The sequence below is a fragment of the Poecilia latipinna genome, unplaced genomic scaffold (genome assembly GCF_001443285.1).
Source record: "Poecilia latipinna isolate Pla-1442-1.1 unplaced genomic scaffold, P_latipinna-1.0 Scaffold2316, whole genome shotgun sequence".
Taxonomy (NCBI): Eukaryota; Metazoa; Chordata; class Actinopteri; order Cyprinodontiformes; family Poeciliidae; genus Poecilia; species Poecilia latipinna.
This window is the reverse complement of record NW_015114932.1, coordinates 69,673-87,457: the sequence shown is the minus strand read 5'-3', so window position 1 is coordinate 87,457 and position 17,785 is coordinate 69,673. Positions and strand designations below refer to the sequence as shown.

At 40.7% G+C, this 17,785-nt stretch overlaps 4 protein-coding genes across 4 annotated transcripts in view; all 4 read left to right on the top strand.

Moving 5' to 3' along the window:
* LOC106937311 (extracellular calcium-sensing receptor-like) overlaps positions 1-920 on the top strand; it is a 6,552-nt gene extending 5,632 nt beyond the window's left edge. Inside the window, exon 7 of the mRNA XM_015018744.1 lies at positions 23-920. Coding sequence (XP_014874230.1) covers positions 23-856 — 834 coding nt within the window. The 3' untranslated portion in view covers positions 857-920. The remainder of the gene's footprint in view (positions 1-22) is intronic.
* A 682-nt stretch (positions 921-1,602) lies between these two features.
* Positions 1,603-4,942, top strand: LOC106937310 (extracellular calcium-sensing receptor-like). The gene is made up of 6 exons (XM_015018743.1): positions 1,603-1,944; positions 2,047-2,341; positions 2,437-3,228; positions 3,324-3,551; positions 3,651-3,774; positions 3,964-4,942. The coding sequence occupies exons 1-6, from the start codon at positions 1,715-1,717 to the stop codon at positions 4,869-4,871; spliced, it is 2,577 nt and encodes an 858-aa protein (XP_014874229.1). The 5' UTR covers positions 1,603-1,714; the 3' UTR covers positions 4,872-4,942.
* A 1,492-nt stretch (positions 4,943-6,434) lies between these two features.
* Positions 6,435-10,498, top strand: LOC106937313 (extracellular calcium-sensing receptor-like). Its single transcript, XM_015018745.1, has 6 exons — positions 6,435-6,538; positions 6,708-6,990; positions 7,081-7,872; positions 8,004-8,231; positions 8,356-8,479; positions 9,588-10,498. Exons 1-6 carry the CDS (start codon positions 6,450-6,452, stop codon positions 10,496-10,498), a joined length of 2,427 nt encoding a protein of 808 aa, XP_014874231.1. The 5' UTR covers positions 6,435-6,449.
* Positions 10,499-11,847: 1,349 nt separating this feature from the next.
* Positions 11,848-15,024, top strand: LOC106937304 (extracellular calcium-sensing receptor-like). The gene is made up of 6 exons (XM_015018737.1): positions 11,848-12,092; positions 12,223-12,511; positions 12,645-13,457; positions 13,527-13,754; positions 13,854-13,977; positions 14,058-15,024. Exons 1-6 carry the CDS (start codon positions 11,857-11,859, stop codon positions 14,969-14,971), a joined length of 2,604 nt encoding a protein of 867 aa, XP_014874223.1. The 5' UTR covers positions 11,848-11,856; the 3' UTR covers positions 14,972-15,024.
* The last annotated feature ends 2,761 nt before the right edge of the window (positions 15,025-17,785 follow it).

The window sequence follows — 17,785 nt, the reverse complement described above, 5'->3', positions numbered from 1 at the left end:
AGACGCTTGTATCAAAAAGGAGGCAGAGTTTCTTTCGTATAACGAAATTATGGGATCACTGCTCACTGCGGCTTCTTTGTTTGGAACATGCATGACTGTCGCTGTCGCAGTCATTTTTGTCACACACAGGAACACTCCTCTTGTGAGAGCAAACAACTCTGAGCTGAGCTTCCTGCTGCTCTTCTCCTTAAAGCTGTGTTTCCTCTGCTCTCTGACATTCATCGGCCAGCCGTCTGACTGGTCCTGCATGCTGCGGCACACGGCGTTCGGCATCACCTTCGTCCTCTGCATCTCCTGTGTTCTTGGGAAAACCATAGTGGTTCTAATGGCATTTAAAGTCACACTTCCAGGGAGAAACGTGATGAAATGGTTTGGGCCTACGCAGCAGAGAGTCAGTGTTCTGGGGTTTACTCTGATACAAGTGATCATCTGTATCCTCTGGTTAAGCATCTCTCCACCTTTTCCATCCAAAAACTTTGAAGGATTCAAAGATAAAATCATCTTGGAGTGCGCTCTGGGTTCTGCTGTGGGTTTCTGGGCTGTGCTCGGGTACATAGGATTTCTTGCCGTCTTGTGTTTCATTTGTGCTTTTCTTGCTCGTAAACTGCCTGATAATTTTAACGAAGCCAAATTCATCACCTTCAGCATGTTGATATTCTGTGCTGTCTGGATCACTTTCATCCCAGCGTACGTCAGCTCTCCTGGGAAGTTCAGTGTCGCTGTAGAAATCTTTGCTATCCTGGCCTCCAGTTTTGGATTATTAGTTTGTATCTTTATTCCGAAATGTTACATCATGCTGATAAAACCAGAAAAAAATACAAAAAAGAACATGATGGGGAAGGGTGCTCTGAAATAACTGTGTGACTTAAAATGTTTCTATGCCTCAGTTCATATGCTTCAATCTCAATAGGACAACCTGTATAAATAAAGCTGAAATAAAAGTTTTTAAAAATAATTCCCGGCTAAAGGTTCACAGCTACTTTATTTGTTTGTTTTTTTGTGTATGTGTACGCGCTGCTCACACCCTCATCCCTGCTCTCTGCCACGCTACAGCTTCTGCAAAAGCTCTAGCGTAGCAGAGGCTAGTTAACATGGCCGCCCAAGTTAAACGCCTGTGGATAAACAGTTTTCCTCAAACAGTAAGTTGTTTCTTTTCCATTTGCATCTTGAGCTTCGGATGCAGCAGCATGATTGACGGAGCTAAGACCTTCCTCCTGACTCTGATTGGTTGTTTGTTTCTGACCGGGAACAGTGAATTTCTGTAGATGGCAATAAAAGCTTAAAGTGGATGTGGAGGAGCTTGATTTTTTTCCCCCCACAGATTATTCATACTAAACCATCACAACACGGTGACATTTCCCAACTTTGCTTTCAAGCAGTCCATTGCTTTAACCATGGCAACCAAACAGAAATCACCTTTTCCTAACTATTAGAAATTGTACAGATTTTGAAAAAAATAAACATTAAATTTGCTTTTTTTTTTAATTGCAGAAGTTTGAGGTAAATGTCATGCTAAAAAAGTTTGAAAATGAAACTTCTGCAAAATAAAAAAATAAAACCATTCTGTATTTTACTCATATTTACTAGGGCCTTCCCTCTTCCTCACCCCTCCCAGGAGGTTAAAGCAACATTGTTTATTCATTACATCTCAAGTGAATACATAAAGTATAAATATTCGTGCAGGTTTTTAAACACGGTTCTTTCACCCGGCACAATGTCTGCAGGGTGGCGGCCGGAGTGGCGACTGAAGCTTTTCTGTTTGTTGTTGGCGTCGTCTTTGTCTCTGGCTGAGGAGCAAACCTGCACGCATAGAGGCGACCTGGAGGATGCCCAGCTGATAAAGAAAGGAGACATTATGTTGGGAGGAGTCTTCTCGTTCCACAGCAGCTGGAGGAACAGTCAAGATGATTATGAACAAAAACCTCGGCAACTGCAATGCACCAGGTGAATCACGACGCTACGCTGGTATAAAAGTGACTCGGTTATCTTGCATGTTGTTGAAATGAAGATCAAATTGGTTATGATTTCACATGTTTTTCTTCAAAGCTTAAATTTCAGAGACTTCCAGTTTGCTCAAGCCATGCTTTTTGCCATTGAGGAAATTAACAACAGTTCAGATCTACTGCCGGGAGTTACTCTGGGCTACAAAATGTACGATGCCTGCGGTTTCATTGCCAGAAGTGTAAAAGTTGCGCTGACCTTGCTCAACGGTAATGACATTGAGGCTCTACCTGCAGATGCATGTACAAGACCTGCACAGGTTCAGGTGATAATGGGAGAAACGTCTTCCTCTCCCAGTGCAGCCATTGCCACTGCTGTTGGACCCTTTCACATCCCAATGGTGGGTGAAAATGTCCATGTAGTTTGTTCAGCATTTTCTTTTACAAAACAATTTGTTAAAATAAAAAGCAGTATTGTTTTTTTTTTCTTCATCAGATCAGCCATTTTTCCACGTGTGCTTGTCTCAGTGATAAAACTAAGTACCCCTCATTTCTCAGAACAATACCCAGTGACTATTACCAGAGCAGAGCTCTGGCCCATCTGGTCAAACACTTGGGTTGGACTTGGATCGGAGCTGTTAGATCCAACGACGACTACGGAAACAACGGCATGGCGACGTTCACAGACACTGCAGAGCAGCTGGGCATCTGTCTGGAGTATTCTGTATCGTTCTTTAGAACTGATCCACCTGATAAAATACATAAGATAATTGAGGTTATTAAGTCATCCAACTCAAAGGTTGTTGTTGCCTTCCTCTCTCACATGGACTTGGATGTGTTGCTAAATGAGTTTTCTGTGAACAATCTGACTGGCTACCAGTGGGTGGGAACCGAAGGCTGGATGTTTGATTCTCAGATTGCGGCGATGGATAAAAATCGTATTCTGGATGGAGCTATAGGCCTTTCCATCCCCAAAGCGCATGTCAGTGGCCTCAGAGAGTTCATGTTTAACGTGAAGCCGCTGAATTCATCAAATAGTGAGTTATTTACACAGCTTTGGGAGGCGTTGTTCAGCTGTAAGTTCAAGCAATCAAACTCGGCAGAGATTCAGAAGAAATGCACCGGAGAGGAAGATATAACTACAGTGGAAAACAGCTTCACTGACATGTCACTCATGCCAATATTTTACAACGTCTATAAAGGGGTTTATGCAGTGGCTCACGCTCTGCACGAAATACTCAACTGCAATAAAACATGTGACATCAATGTACAGCTAGATCCGTACACAGTAAGTTTAATAATATGATGTCTACAGAACATTTTTTTACTCAAAGCTCGGCCCTTTGCCACATTTATTATTAGTCATGATTCATCTTGTGTTAGATTTTACAGCACTTACAAAGGATTCACTTTAAAACAAAGGAAGGAGACGAGGTTTATTTTAACGAGAATGGAGATCCGCCAGCAAAATATGAGATTATAAACTGGCAGCGGAGTGAAGATGGCATATTGAACTTTGCGGCCGTTGGTCTTTATGACGCATCATTGCCAGCGGATAAACAGCTGAATGTGAAAATTGGGTCAATAGTTTGGGCTAAAAACTCACTCCAGGTAAGTTGCCACATTATTTAATTCTGGTATGATTTCAAATAGTTGAAAAAGTCATCACAATCTGTGGTATTTCTGTCTTTGGACTGTATTTTTATGCAGTTGCCAGTTTCAGTTTGCAGTGAGAAGTGTCCGCCAGGAACACAAAAAGTCCTCCAGAAGGGACGACCTGTTTGCTGTTTTGACTGCATAAGATGTGCAGAGGGAGAAATAAGCAACAGCACAGGTTAGTTAGTATTTATTTATCTATGTGTCCATATTTTTCATGTCTATCATTGCTTTATTTAAGTATTGGTCATTGATCACATATATCCTACTGCATCAAATCTAAATTTCAGTGGATACAAATATTAAACAGTTATAAGATCAAGACCAGTTCACTTAGCTCAACATCTGTTTTGCTGTGATTTCACAGATTCTGTCACCTGTGTGCGGTGCCCTCTTGAATCCTGGTCAAATGAAAATCGAACTGCCTGCATAAAGAAGGAGGCAGAGTTTCTTTCATATAAAGAAATTATGGGATCACTGCTCACTGCGGCTTCTTTGTTTGGAACATGCGTGACTGTCGCTGTCGCAGTCATTTTTATTAAATACAGAAAAACTCCTCTTGTGAGAGCAAACAACTCTGAGCTGAGCTTCCTGCTGCTCTTCTCCTTAAAGCTGTGTTTCCTCTGCTCTCTGACGTTCATCGGCCAGCCGTCTGAATGGTCCTGCATGCTGCGGCACACGGCGTTCGGCATCACCTTCGTCCTCTGCATCTCCTGTGTCCTGGGGAAAACCATAGTGGTTCTAATGGCGTTTAAAGCCACACTTCCAGGGAGAAACGTGATGAAATGGTTTGGGCCTACGCAGCAGAGAGTCAGTGTTCTGGGGTTTACTCTGATACAAGTGATCATCTGTATCCTCTGGTTAAGCATCTCTCCACCTTTTCCATCTAAGAACTTTAAAGAATTTAAAGACAAAATCATCCTGGAGTGTTCGTTGGGTTCTGCTGTGGGTTTCTGGGCTGTGCTCGGGTACATAGGACTTCTCGCCATGTTGTGTTTCATTTGTGCTTTTCTTGCTCGTAAACTGCCTGATAATTTTAACGAAGCCAAATTCATCACCTTCAGCATGCTGATATTCTGCGCCGTCTGGATCACTTTCATCCCAGCGTATGTCAGCTCTCCTGGGAAGTTCAGTGTTGCTGTAGAAATCTTTGCTATCCTGGCCTCCAGTTTTGGATTATTATTTTGTATCTTTATTCCAAAATGCTATATCATGTTATTGAAACCAGAAAAAAACACCAAAAAGAACATGATGGGAAAAGGTGCCCCAAAATAATTTTTTAAACCAGTCATGTGTTGGCGAGGGCAGGTTTGTTGAGTTCATAAGACACTCAATGAAATCAAACAAACACTCCCATCACATGCAACTTTTTCTTCCTTTAGCTGCTCAGCTCTCACTCTCAGTGGCTCCAACCTGCTCGCAGTAGAGCTTTGTTTTGGAGAGTGTTCTCAAAAACAGGACAAATACTAACTCAGATGAGGAACCAAATAATAGTTGGGACAATAGATTTTTTTGAAATCCAACCTGCACTGAGGACGTAGTTTGGCTATAGAGTTTGGTTCTGTCTCTACTATGGTTCTATTCAGTGGGTTTGCTTGGAGTGCTTTGGTTATTTGTTTTTTTTGTTAAATAAAAACTAAAGATTTGATAAAATATTTCACAAAAAGCATTCCTATTTTACAAATCAAGCTAAAACTTCTTTGGGAGCTGTACCAAAAGAGCTGAAAAAGGCCTTTTGATCAGGAATACATAATACATAGAATAAAGTTAATGGATGCATGGTTTTCAAGCTGTTTTACAAATAAAAATCTGAAGTGTTGAATGTATTTGCTTTTTTCCTCTTTCACTTGGAATGTTTCTAAATAAAACTAAGTCCAGTCGAATCAATTGCATGCAGAAGTCACTTCAGTAGTAAACTGTGAAGATTTCAGAGGTACGTTCATATTCAGTGGTGAATAAACATCTGCTGGGACAAAGCTGTGAACAGGCCAAAAGCAGGTTATGAGACAATAATCCAATCTTCTAACATGTCATAAAGTGCCACTTGATTTCATTGTACTATTGATGTTTGCTTTTATATTTTCCCAGCTTAACTCTTCTATATGTTGTAGACGGTTCTGTCACTTTCCAGCTTACACATTCCACCTAAACCGTAGTTTCCTGTCTGAAACTACGGTAAAGGAAAGGCTGAGAGGGGTGTGCTGTGGTGGCACAGGGGCAAAGGGCAAAGCCCAACCCACATATGGAGGCCTCAGTCCTCAACACAGATGTCACAGGTTCGATTCCTGGCCTGGTGACTCTTGCCGCATGTCTTCCCCCTCTTTCATTACCCACCTTCCTGTCAACTAACTATCAATTAAAGGCCACTAGAGCCAATAAAACCTTTAAAAAAGGCTGAGAAAGTCATTCAAATCCTATTCAATAAAAAGAAAGTAAGAATATTAGACTTACACTATGTTGTAAGTACAATTTTTTCATGTTATATAAATGGCATTAAAAATGTGCAAATATTGCTGTAGAACTCTTACAGCAAAAGAAGCTGCTGTAAAGTGTTTCTGTACCTTTGGACATATTTATTTGGGTTTTCCCTTTTCCTCACCCCAACCTGTGGGTTAGACAAACCATTAATGTTTTGTCATTGAAGCTCATGCAAGTCCACAGCGTATAAATATTCAGGTGAGGGTTTCCAGCTCGTTTCTTTGTGTCGGGATGGCGTCCACACAGACATGGCCACGGCAAAGGTGGACCGTTTTTTATTGGCTGATAGTGGCGTCCTCTTCTCATGCAGAGGAACCAGCCTGCACACAAATAGGGGACCTGGAGGACGCACAGCTCATTAGGAATGGGGACATAATGTTGGGAGGAATCTTCTCTTTCCACAGCAGCTGGAAAAACAGCCAAGATAACTATGAACAAAGCCCTCTGAGACTGCAATGCACCAGGTGAATTACACAGCTAATTCGGTAAAGATCATTCGTTCTTTTGACTGATTTTGTTTGTATATTTTATTTTATTTTTTATGTCAACTTAAAGACTATTTCTTTTTTTCTTTTCTTTTATTTTTTGGTCCTATTTTCATTATTCAAAACTGTGTTTAAGCTTAAATTTCAGAGACTTCCAGTTTGCTCAAGCCATGCTTTTTGCCATTGAGGAAATTAACAACAGTTCAGATCTACTGCCGGGAGTTACTCTGGGCTACAAAATGTACGATACCTGTGGCTCCATTGCCAGAAGTGTAAGAGTTGCCTTGTCCTTGCTCAATAGTAATGACATTGAGGCTTTACCTGCAGAGGCATGTACAAGACCTGCACAGGTTCAGGTGATAATGGGAGAAACATCTTCCTCCCCTACAGCAGCCATAGCGACTGCGATAGGACCCTTTCATATCCCAATGGTGGGTGAAAACAAAAAGATAAAAATTCAAGTAAAAAAAAATATATCTTTGTTTAGCAATTATTTTAAAATGTTTGTCTTTTTTTAATAGATCAGCCACTTTGCCACATGTGCTTGTCTCAGTGATAAAACCAAGTACCCGTCATTTCTGAGAACAATACCCAGCGACTATTACCAGAGCAGAGCTCTGGCCCAACTGGTCAAGTATTTTGGTTGGACTTGGATCGGTGCCGTCAGAACCAACGACGACTACGGAAACAACGGCATGGCGACGTTCATAGCGACCGCGCAGCAGCTGGGTGTATGTGTGGAGTACTCCATATCGTTCTTTAGAACAGATCCACTGGAGAAAATACAAAAAATAATTGAGATTATTAAGACATCTACCTCAAAGGTCATTGTTACTTTCCTTTCCAACATGGACTGGGATGTGCTGTTGCATGAATTTTCAAGGAACAATCTGACTGGCTACCAGTGGGTGGGAACCGAAGGCTGGATTTCCGATTCTCAAATTGCGGCAATGGATAAAAGTCATATTCTGGATGGAGCTATAGGGCTCTCCATCCCTAAAACGCACGTGAGCGGAATCAAAAAGTTCATGTTTAACGTTAAGCCGCTGAATTCATCAAACAGTGTCTTATTTGGGGAGTTCTGGGAGGCGTTGTTCAGCTGTAAGTTCAATCAGTCAAACTCTGGGGAGATTCAGAAAAAATGCACCGGAGAGGAAGATCTCACCGGAGTAGAAAACAGCTTCACTGACATGTCACTCATGCCAATATTTTACAATGTCTATAAAGGGGTTTATGCAGTGGCTCACGCTCTGCATGAAATACTCAACTGCAATAAAACATGTGACAAGAACGTCCAGCTAAATCCGTACACAGTAAGTTTACCTGGTGTTTTGACTCGTCTTAGTAGAACATGATACCAAAAAATACATTTCTAAAGAACATTTCCTAATCACAGGTCGGCTTCTGCTTTGCTTCATCTTCACAGTAGTTTTTGTTCTTTTAGGTTTTACAGCAACTACAAAAGATCCACTTCAAAACAAAGGAAGGAGACTTTGTCTACTTCAACGACAATGGAGACCCACCAGCAAAATACGAAATAATAAACTGGCAGCCGAGAGAAAACGACACAGTTGAATTTGTCGGTGTTGGAATATATGATGCGTCTTTACCTGAAGATAGACAACTGAGTGTGAAGAACATGTCTTTAATCTGGGCTAAAAACTCACTACAGGTAACCAGCTAACAGCGTAAAAAAACTACATTCATTCCAGCATGTTTCATTTGTCACCGTGTTGCATCAGAAGTAAAGTTTGAAATCATATATTTACATATTTATGTGTGTTTTGCTTTTGCAGGTCCCTGTGTCAGTTTGCAGTGAGAAGTGTCCTCACGGCACACATAAGGTCCTCCAGAAAGGAAAACCTGTCTGCTGTTACGACTGCGTGCGATGTGCAGAAGGAGAAATTAGCAATGCCACAGGTTCAGTGTCACTCAAGCAAATTAAATTACTCTGACTTGCATATCACCAGCTCACATTACTATGGCTATAATTTGACTCGACAAATATAAATCCATCCATTTTCTTTACACCCTTGTCCCTTAGTGGGGTCGGCTGGGGTGCTGGTGTCTATCTCCAGCTAACGTTCCGGGCGAGAGGCGAGGTTCACCCTGGACAGGTCACCAGTCTGTCGCAGGGCAACACAGAGACACACAACCATGCATACACACACACTCACACCTAGGGGCAATTTGAGAGGCCAATTAACCTGACAGTCATGTTTTTGGACTGTGGGAGGAAACCGGAGTACCCAGAGAGAACCCACACATGCACAGGGAGAACATGCAAACTCCATGCAGAAAGACCGGGGCCGGGAATCAAACCCAGAACCTTCTTGCTGCAAGGCAACAGCTCTACCAACTGCGTCACTGTGCAGCCCGACGAATATAGATGATTCATTAATAGTGTAAAAATAATAATAATAATTAGAATCTGTTATTCTTTGACTGGTTTCAGAGACCCAGTCAGATAATTAACCAAAATTACTGCCATTCATGAGCAGGAAAACAACACACTTCCTTATATAATCTGAATCATCAATGATGTTCAGAAAACTGTGGTCTCTCCAATCAGAAACAGACACTTGTGTTGTTGCAGGTCAGCATTGTTACGTTACTCCAAGACATGGCGACTGGATACTAGAAATCTGGTACATTATTCTGACAACATGGTGCTTAAAATGTGCATAGAAACATCATTTACAGGTGACTCGGCATGTAGAGCTGCAGTCTTCAGTGAACTCTGTATTAAACGTAAGCACTTTGCAGGAACGAAAGGCAAATATTAGCATGTTTACTCTGTTTTCACGTGACTTGATGAGCTTGTAAAATAAGCTGGGAACAGATCACATGACAAGGAAAGTTCAAGATCTGCTGGAGTCTCTCTTTTCACAATTAATGTCATTTTAATAGGATTCCAATTTGTTAGATTAACAGTTTATAAAACCAGGTACAGCATTTGTTGAGTTTCGTCTCCCCAAAATGACATATCCCAAGTAAATAATACGCTTTAATATTATTTTTTTTGCAGATTCTATCTCCTGTTTGAAATGCTTCCCAGAGTTCTGGTCAAATGAGGGAAGAGATGCCTGCATAAAGAAAGAGGAGCTGTTCCTTTCATATGAGGAAATTATGGGGGCGTTACTAACAACAGCTTCCTTATTTGGAACCTGCATGACTGCTCTTGTTGCAGCCATTTTCTTCAGACATCGCAAAACTCCTCTTGTGAGGGCAAACAACTCTGAGCTGAGCTTCCTGCTGCTCTTCTCCCTGACTCTGTGTTTCCTCTGCTCTCTGACGTTCATCGGCCAGCCGTCTGACTGGTCCTGCATGCTGCGGCACACGGCCTTCGGTATCACCTTCGTCCTCTGCATCTCCTGCGTTCTGGGCAAAACCATAGTGGTTCTAATGGCCTTCAAAGCTTCGCTTCCAGGGAGAAATATCACAAAATGGTTTGGGCCTACGCAGCAGAGAGTCAGTGTTCTGGGTTTTACTCTGATACAGGTTATCATCTGCATCATCTGGTTAACAATGGCTCCTCCACTTCCAATCAAGAACTTTAAGGAATTCAAAGATAAAATTGTTCTGGAGTGTGATTTAGGCTCCACCATTGGTTTCTGGTCTGTGCTTGGATATATAGGTCTCCTCGCCATGTTGTGTTTTCTTTTTGCTTTTCTGGCTCGAAAGTTACCGGATAATTTCAACGAAGCTAAACTGATTACCTTCAGCATGCTGATATTCTGCGCTGTCTGGATCACTTTCATCCCAGCGTACGTCAGCTCTCCTGGGAAGTTCAGTGTCGCTGTGGAAATATTTGCTATTCTGGCCTCCAGTTTTGGATTGCTGATTTGTATTTTCATACCAAAATGCTACATCATTTTACTAAAACCGGAGAAAAATACAAAGAAAAACATGATGGGGAAAGGGACAAGAAAAACATAAAAAAGGGGTTGTTTTTCACAAACCCACAGCAAAAAACAAATAAATAATAAAAAAGCCAAATGCAGTAAGGTAGTGATTTTCTAATAGCAAAATAAATGTAAAACCTCATCCAGTTTGGACTAAAGCAGATCACTTTATTAGGCCCAGAACTGAAAAATAAATTCCTTAACTTCTTGCAAAAATAAATAACTATGTCAGAGTAAAGAAGTTGTTAAAATAATAAAGCGGTTGTAAAATATTGAATTTAGCGTTACCTTCCTATTATCACACTGAGGTGGGGCTGCTTAGGAACCGATGTGCATATATTTTTGCTTGGTGATGTATTTTTGTCTTCTTTTATAATCACAATAATACCAAATATAAACTCCAAACATGAAAAGCCAACAACTTGTAAGTAAAAAAACAATAAAGCATTTAATCAACGATTCTGAATGAATACACAAAAATCTTGTCAAGTGCTGTGATATGACTTTAGGGTTTACAGGACGTCCGTTGGTCCCTCTCTGCTGCTGCTGGAACCCTAAAGCCAGCAGGTTGATTTTCAGTCAACTGCATGTCATTACTGCCAGCCACGTTAGCATTAGTTTGGTGTGGACTCCTTCAGATAGCTTACTCTTAATTTTTCTTTTATGACACTTAAGAGAAAACACACAAGTGTGTGTCCTATTCTAGATGAGATCAACAGCAGCCTCTGACTGACATAAACATCATCCATCTTTAAACACCCGGTAATGAAGAGTACAAACGCATACATATGGTACACCTCATGCAGACAACTGGTTTTCCTCAATGCCACTCCCATATACTGTTGTTGTTTTCATTATACAATTGTTTTAGTAGTGTTTGTATAACAGAGTTACAGTTAAACCCCGGATTATTCCTATCCCTGACAATTTTACCAACATGTTTCTTTGGCCTGGAAGTAATATTAAATCCTGACCTAAATCATCAATGATGAATGATGGATCGTCAAAGTACCAGTGGAAATGTGCAAAAACTTCTGAATATAAGAAGGGTTTCATTGCTTTGATTATTAAAACAGTTATAAATACTTGTTAGCATGCCCTCTTCCAAATGGATGTAAGTAGATAGAAATTATTTCTTAAAGAATACCCCTTTTAGATTGTATTATCTTTTAAAAGACAATAACACACTTCTTGGTTCAAAGTGGTATGAATAAAATTGAGCTGAACTGTAAGAGAGAAGTTTATTAGGTGTTTTATTTTGTACAGAGTTTGCACAACATGGAATTAAAATAATATATTTAAAAATGTAGCTTGTCTTACTGGTCTGTTGCTGCCTCTGGAGATTGAGTTGAACTTTGACAAACACACCCCCATAATGTATAAAACCCTGACATGACAAGCAGATCTGACATCCAGCAGAGAGGAACCATGCTGCTGTTCAGGTTGCTCCTAATCTTTGCACTAACAAAACCAGGAAGGACTGGATGTCGCCTGCTAGGAGGAACACAACAGCCTGAATTAGCACAGGATGGAGATCTCATCATCGGAGGCATTTTTTCATTTCGCACAGGCCAGGATTATTTTACCGACACTTTTCAGTCAATTCCAGGCTTCAGAAAATGCAACAAGTAAGGCTAGGCTCGTATTTCAGTTCACATTAATTGAATAATTACCTTATTACTGTGTTTTTAAATGATTCATGGCATCATGTATGTTTTATTTTACATGTAGATTTCAAATTGTGTTGTATGTTTCCAGTTTCAACTTCAGAGAATTCAAATTTGCCCAAACGATGATCTTTGCTGTAAATCAGATCAACAAAAGTCCTGAAATGCTTCCCGGTGTGACGCTTGGTTACAAGATCTACGACAACTGTGGGACGATGGACATACTGAGGGCTGCGTTGGCGCTGGTGAGCGGGCTCCAAGAGGACCCTGGTGACGTCGGCTGCCCGGACACAGAGGCGGTGCGGGTCATTCTAGGTCATTCAGGATCAAGTCCAACCATTGCATTTTCACAGATAGTTGGAAGGTTTCACATACCTGTGGTAAGCTACAGACGAGAGGTCAGCAAACTACCAGTGAAGTGTTGAGGTTTTCTCTTAGTATTCGGATTGGTGAGTGAGTTTCTATAATTATCTCTTGAATGTTAATGTGAGGTGTTTTGTTGTCCTGTTATAGATCAGCCATTTTGCAACTTGTGCCTGCCTGAGCAATAGGAGAGAGCATCCAACTTTTTTCAGAACTATTCCCAGCGACTACTACCAAAGCAAAGCTCTGGCAAAGCTTGTCCGGCATTTTGGGTGGACGTGGATTGGGGCCGTAGCTGTGGACAATGAATATGGCTCGGATGGGATTGCGGCATTCATCCAAGCTGCAGAAGATTACGGAGTCTGCGTAGAGTACTCTGAAGCGTTTTCGTCTTCTGACCCACCCCACGTCGTGCAGAGAATAACAGAAACCATTAAGCAGTCCACTTCAAAGGTCATCGTGGCTTTTATGTCTCACAGGGAAATTAAAATACTCACTTCCGAGTTGCACAAGCAGAACATCACGGGACTGCAGTGGATCGGCAGTGATGCGTGGATCACAGATCCGTCCCTCGCAGACGGCGAAGGACACAGCGTCCTGCTAGGGTCGCTTGGTTTCACTGTGCCCAAAGCTAAAATCCCCGGACTAGAAGAGCACTTGAGGCAGCTCCACCCTTCGCAGTTCCCCAACAGCCAGTTTGTCAAAGATTTCTGGGAAGAAGCGTTTGATTGTTCTCTAAATGACACAGTGAACTCAGAAAGACGGCCCTGCAGCGGCATCGAGAGCCTGCAGACTGTTGAATCCCAGTTCACCGATGTGTCTGAGCTCAGATTCACCAACAATGTCTACAAGTCCGTTTTTGCAGTCGCTCATGCACTTGACCTGATAATTAAATGTGGCGGTGACGAAGCACCCTGGTCCAGCAGGAGCTGTTTCGACCCCAAACACATACAGCCGTGGCAGGTGAGAAACTCAGAGTTCATTGTTAAATAGGGATGTCTATGGTTTGATTTGAATTCATATCTTTTGCAGATTTTGCAAAGTCTCCACAGAGTAAATTTCACCACTGTGAATGGGCAGAGAGTTTATTTCGACAGAAATGGAGACTCGCCAGCAAGATATGAACTTGTAAATTTACAAATTACAACAAGAGGGATCATGGAAGGAGAAACTGTTGGCATTTATGATGCGTCTTTCCCAGATGACCAACAGTTCATCATGAACAACATCTCTGTGGTCTGGGCAAATGGTTTGTTAGAGGTAAGGAGTTGTTTTTTGTTGTTGTTTCAAACAGTTTCATAGGACATGATCGCTTTTTTGTGAAATACAATATAATGTTGCGATTATCTTTGTGTCAAGGCACCTGTATCAGAGTGCAGTAAGAAATGTCTCCCTGGAACTTATAAGCTCCTCCAGAAAGGAAAGCCAATCTGCTGCCATGACTGCGTACCTTGTCCAGCAGGCGAAATTACAAATTTAACCGGTAATCTTACAGTGTACAGATTCAGTCTTTTGATTCAAGCATTCACTAGATGTTTCCCTCCCCCACCCTTTGTTTCACAGAATCATTGCAGTGTTTTAAATGCCCTCCAGAGTTCTGGTCAAATAACCAGAGAGACTCCTGCGTCCCAAAGCCAGTTGAGTTTCTGTCGTACAGTGAAATCCTCGGGATGGTGTTGGCGATGTGTTCACTTCTTGGAATCTTTCTGACTACGATCGCCACGCTGATCTTCTTCACCCACAAAGAGACTCCGATAGTACGAGCCAACAACTCAGAGCTGAGCTTCCTGCTGCTCGTCTCCTTGACTCTCTGCTTCCTCTGCTCTCTGACCTTCATCGGCCGCCCCACCGAGTGGTCCTGCATGCTGCGGCATACAGCGTTCGGCATGACCTTTGTCCTCTGCATTGCCTGTGTTCTCGGGAAAACCATGGTGGTTTTGATAGCCTTCAGGGCTACACGTCCAGGCAGCAACGTGATGAAATGGTTTGGAGCAGCACAGCAGAGACTCAGCGTGTTAGCCTTCACGCTCATACAAGTTTTGATATGCCTACTTTGGTTAAGTACAAGTCCTCCGTTTCCCTTCATGAACTTTGTGCTGTTTGAGGACAGAATCGTTTTGCAGTGCGATCTCGGTTCAGCCATCGGCTTCTATGCTGTCTTAGGGTACATAGGGTTTTTGGCCGTTTTATGTTTTGTGCTTGCGTTTTTGGCTCGAAAGCTGCCTGATAACTTTAATGAAGCTAAGTTTATTACCTTTAGCATGCTGATATTCACCTCAGTCTGGATTACATTTATCCCAGCATATGTCAGCTCTCCCGGTAAGCTAAGCGACGCTGTGGAAATATTTGCCATTCTTGCCTCTGCTTATGGAGTCCTGTTTTGCATTTTTCTGCCAAAATGCTGGATAATATTGTTCAGACCTGAACAGAATACCAAGAAACACATTATGGGAAAGACTGTCAAAATCCAATATTAACAGGTTCTTACTGACAAATGTGTTGAGTCCTCATGGTAATAAAATTGTAACATAAAGCTGTGACTGTACTGGTGTCTGTTTAATGGAAATGCTTGTTTTTTTTATACTAGTTATAAAAAAGTTGAAATAATTATATCAAATGGCTGTGAAACAAATAACACAGAGGTTGTTTTTTAAAATTAGAATCATGTAAAAAAAGGACGAAACACTTGGAAAATATAATAAAAATATCTGTTGTACTTTTATTAAAAGAAAAGAAAATCAATAAAAAAAGATACATATCCTTCCCCACAGTGGAGAAATTTAGGTACAATAGCCGCAAATTGGAAGGCAATGTAGATTTACACAAAGATAAAAATCATGTAAAAAGATAAGAACTATGTAAAAACAGAATTAAGAATAATATACTCTAGTAAGGGCAAAATTACAACATAAAACTCTGTGAGGTCATTAAAAACATGCCGTACTCTGGTCCAAAGAAATGGGCAAGTGAGTAGGATAATATCATTTCATAATACTTTAATATATTAATTTAAAGTAACACAGACTTGTAGTGAGAAAGCATTTTTTACTTTAAAATGTGTACTTTTCACAATCTAAAATATTCTGCAATAATCAAAATTGTCTTTATTGTAACTGGGGAAAAAGGGAAACATGGACAAGAACATGTTTCTGCTACATGTCATCTGTGATTGGCCTTTTTTGAGCCTTTTCATTTCCACTCTTTTATCCCACCTACGTACTTCCTCAGTCAGGACTTTGCCTCGCTTTGGCCGAAGTCTGACAAATTTACATTTTGTTTAAACTTCTTGTTGACACTGAAGATAAGAGGAAGAAACTCAAATTTTATACTGACGATGCCAGATGTGCTGTGATGTGAAATTAAATGAATATTAGTTATTTTAATATTTCAGACTCAGGTTACGGCATTCACTTGAACAATAAATCACTTGTTCCATTCAGTTCTTGCCTAATTTGAAAGATTAATTCATGAAAATATGATTGCAAATTATATTTTACTGGCTCTACAATGCTTTTGGCCTTAAAGTTGGGCCATTTTGTAGTTAATACTTTTGCACTGGAACAATACAATAGGCAACAATATCACAAAAAACAACAACAAAACAAAAAAAACAATAACTTACTTACACCCCCCTGTGCCCTGGGAAGCAGATACCTTCCTCTCCCCACCAACATGAACACAAACAGAGGAAAAACAGTGTAGAGTAAATAAGTTCCCATCTGTCAGACACATGGCTTTATTACCCAGGGGTTTTCTCTAATAGGACAGGCCAGCTGCAGCGGGGCCACAAACAGCGCACACCCGGGATTAATGCATTGCAATATATTGCTCTGTTCTTGTACACAACAAGCTGAACAACAGGTGGCATGTTGCTTCAAGCATAAAAATAAGGTGGTTGTTAATTAGCAACTCTGTCACAATAACTAATTAATGGTTCTTCGTTAACATGTTTTGATATAGTTGTTGTTTTTTATCTTAGTTGTTTTCTTTTTTTTTCTATGAAGTCTTACTTGCTGGACTACTGTTAAATATAACTTTTTTGGTGTAGTAGTTCAAAGTTTTCTAACTTTTGAAGTTCACATTGTGTACAAATGTTTTACCATTCAGGGCAGAAAGAACTGATCGTTGGATGGACGAGGTTCAGTGCACCATGGAAAATGTTGTCTGTCCATCGCAGGGCAGATAGTTTCACAAACAGACATGCACACTAACACTCAGCAGTGGCCATTATGTTACTATATAGTACAGAGCATTTTTTTTTAAAAACCAAGGCATCTAAAGGATGCTTCACAAGATCCATTGGTCTAGTAGACATCAACTTCATTTGCTTTAGCAACAGGAAAAAAAAATGTTTCTGAAGAGACGACTGCAGAATTGGAATAGAAAAGAACAACAAATCTCATATTTCTTAGATTCTAAAGAGACACAAATACAGGAGGGGGGGAGATGAGAGGTAACAAACCATTCATATTTATTCACACAATCAATATTACAATGTAATTACAGTCCACCTGTGTGCAACTTAGTTTGTATAAAAGCAAATGTTCCACGAAGGCCTCAGTGGATAGAGAACGTTAGTGATCAAACGGCAACATGGTGGCTGGATAACATTACGTCCGGAGGGAAAACAACACTCTACCCCAGCCAAACAGCAGCATGTTCATCCCAAAGAGAAATTAAATGTTCTAACTCATGAGTCATGTTCTGCATCTTCAGTTGGTGTAATATGGTGATGCTGTGACCATGAAGGATCTAAGGTAGCAGTCAATCTTACAACAAAGCTGAAGAGACCTCTGACTGAAGACTGTTGCTGTATGACAGATCATGACTGTCATGACCAAAAAAAATAAATCCTTCCAGCTCCACAGCAACCAAAACCAGACAGAACTAAACATGCAATGACTCAATAACATAGAAAAAGAAATAAAAAATAGAGCTACTCCAGCATGCTGCCACGATTCTATAAATCTGTTATCTGTTGTATTATTATTATCAGTTCTAGAAATAATCTGTTGGTGATGCTCTTGTTCAGCAGGGACAGGAAGAAAATCGGGAATTATTGATATGAAGATGGATGAATACAGAGCAGTATTGGAAGAAAACACATTAGCAGCAGCACGACTTGCTACAAGGGCACAGATTCACTTTTCAGCCCGACAGAAATCTTACATTTATTGCCAGAAATACATTAGTTAATATTAAAGGATTTTCATATGTTGGAATAGCTCAGCTAAAATCCAGATCGTAATGAAATTGATTATCTTTCTTAAAACATGAAAACTGCTGTTCAT

Coding starts and splice junctions, on each gene's coding strand:
- LOC106937310 (XM_015018743.1), top strand. CDS start 1,715: ATGTCTGCAGGGTGGCGGCCGGAGTGGCGACTGAAGCTTTTCTGTTTG. Junction 2,342..2,436: donor GACCCTTTCACATCCCAATG/GTGGGTGAAAAT, acceptor TTTCTTCATCAG/ATCAGCCATTTTTCCACGTG. Junction 3,775..3,963: donor AGAAATAAGCAACAGCACAG/GTTAGTTAGTAT, acceptor GTGATTTCACAG/ATTCTGTCACCTGTGTGCGG.
- LOC106937313 (XM_015018745.1), top strand. CDS start 6,450: ATGTTGGGAGGAATCTTCTCTTTCCACAGCAGCTGGAAAAACAGCCAA. Junction 7,873..8,003: donor TCCAGCTAAATCCGTACACA/GTAAGTTTACCT, acceptor TTGTTCTTTTAG/GTTTTACAGCAACTACAAAA. Junction 8,232..8,355: donor GGGCTAAAAACTCACTACAG/GTAACCAGCTAA, acceptor TTGCTTTTGCAG/GTCCCTGTGTCAGTTTGCAG.
- LOC106937304 (XM_015018737.1), top strand. CDS start 11,857: ATGACAAGCAGATCTGACATCCAGCAGAGAGGAACCATGCTGCTGTTC. Junction 13,755..13,853: donor GGGCAAATGGTTTGTTAGAG/GTAAGGAGTTGT, acceptor CTTTGTGTCAAG/GCACCTGTATCAGAGTGCAG. Junction 13,978..14,057: donor CGAAATTACAAATTTAACCG/GTAATCTTACAG, acceptor TTTGTTTCACAG/AATCATTGCAGTGTTTTAAA.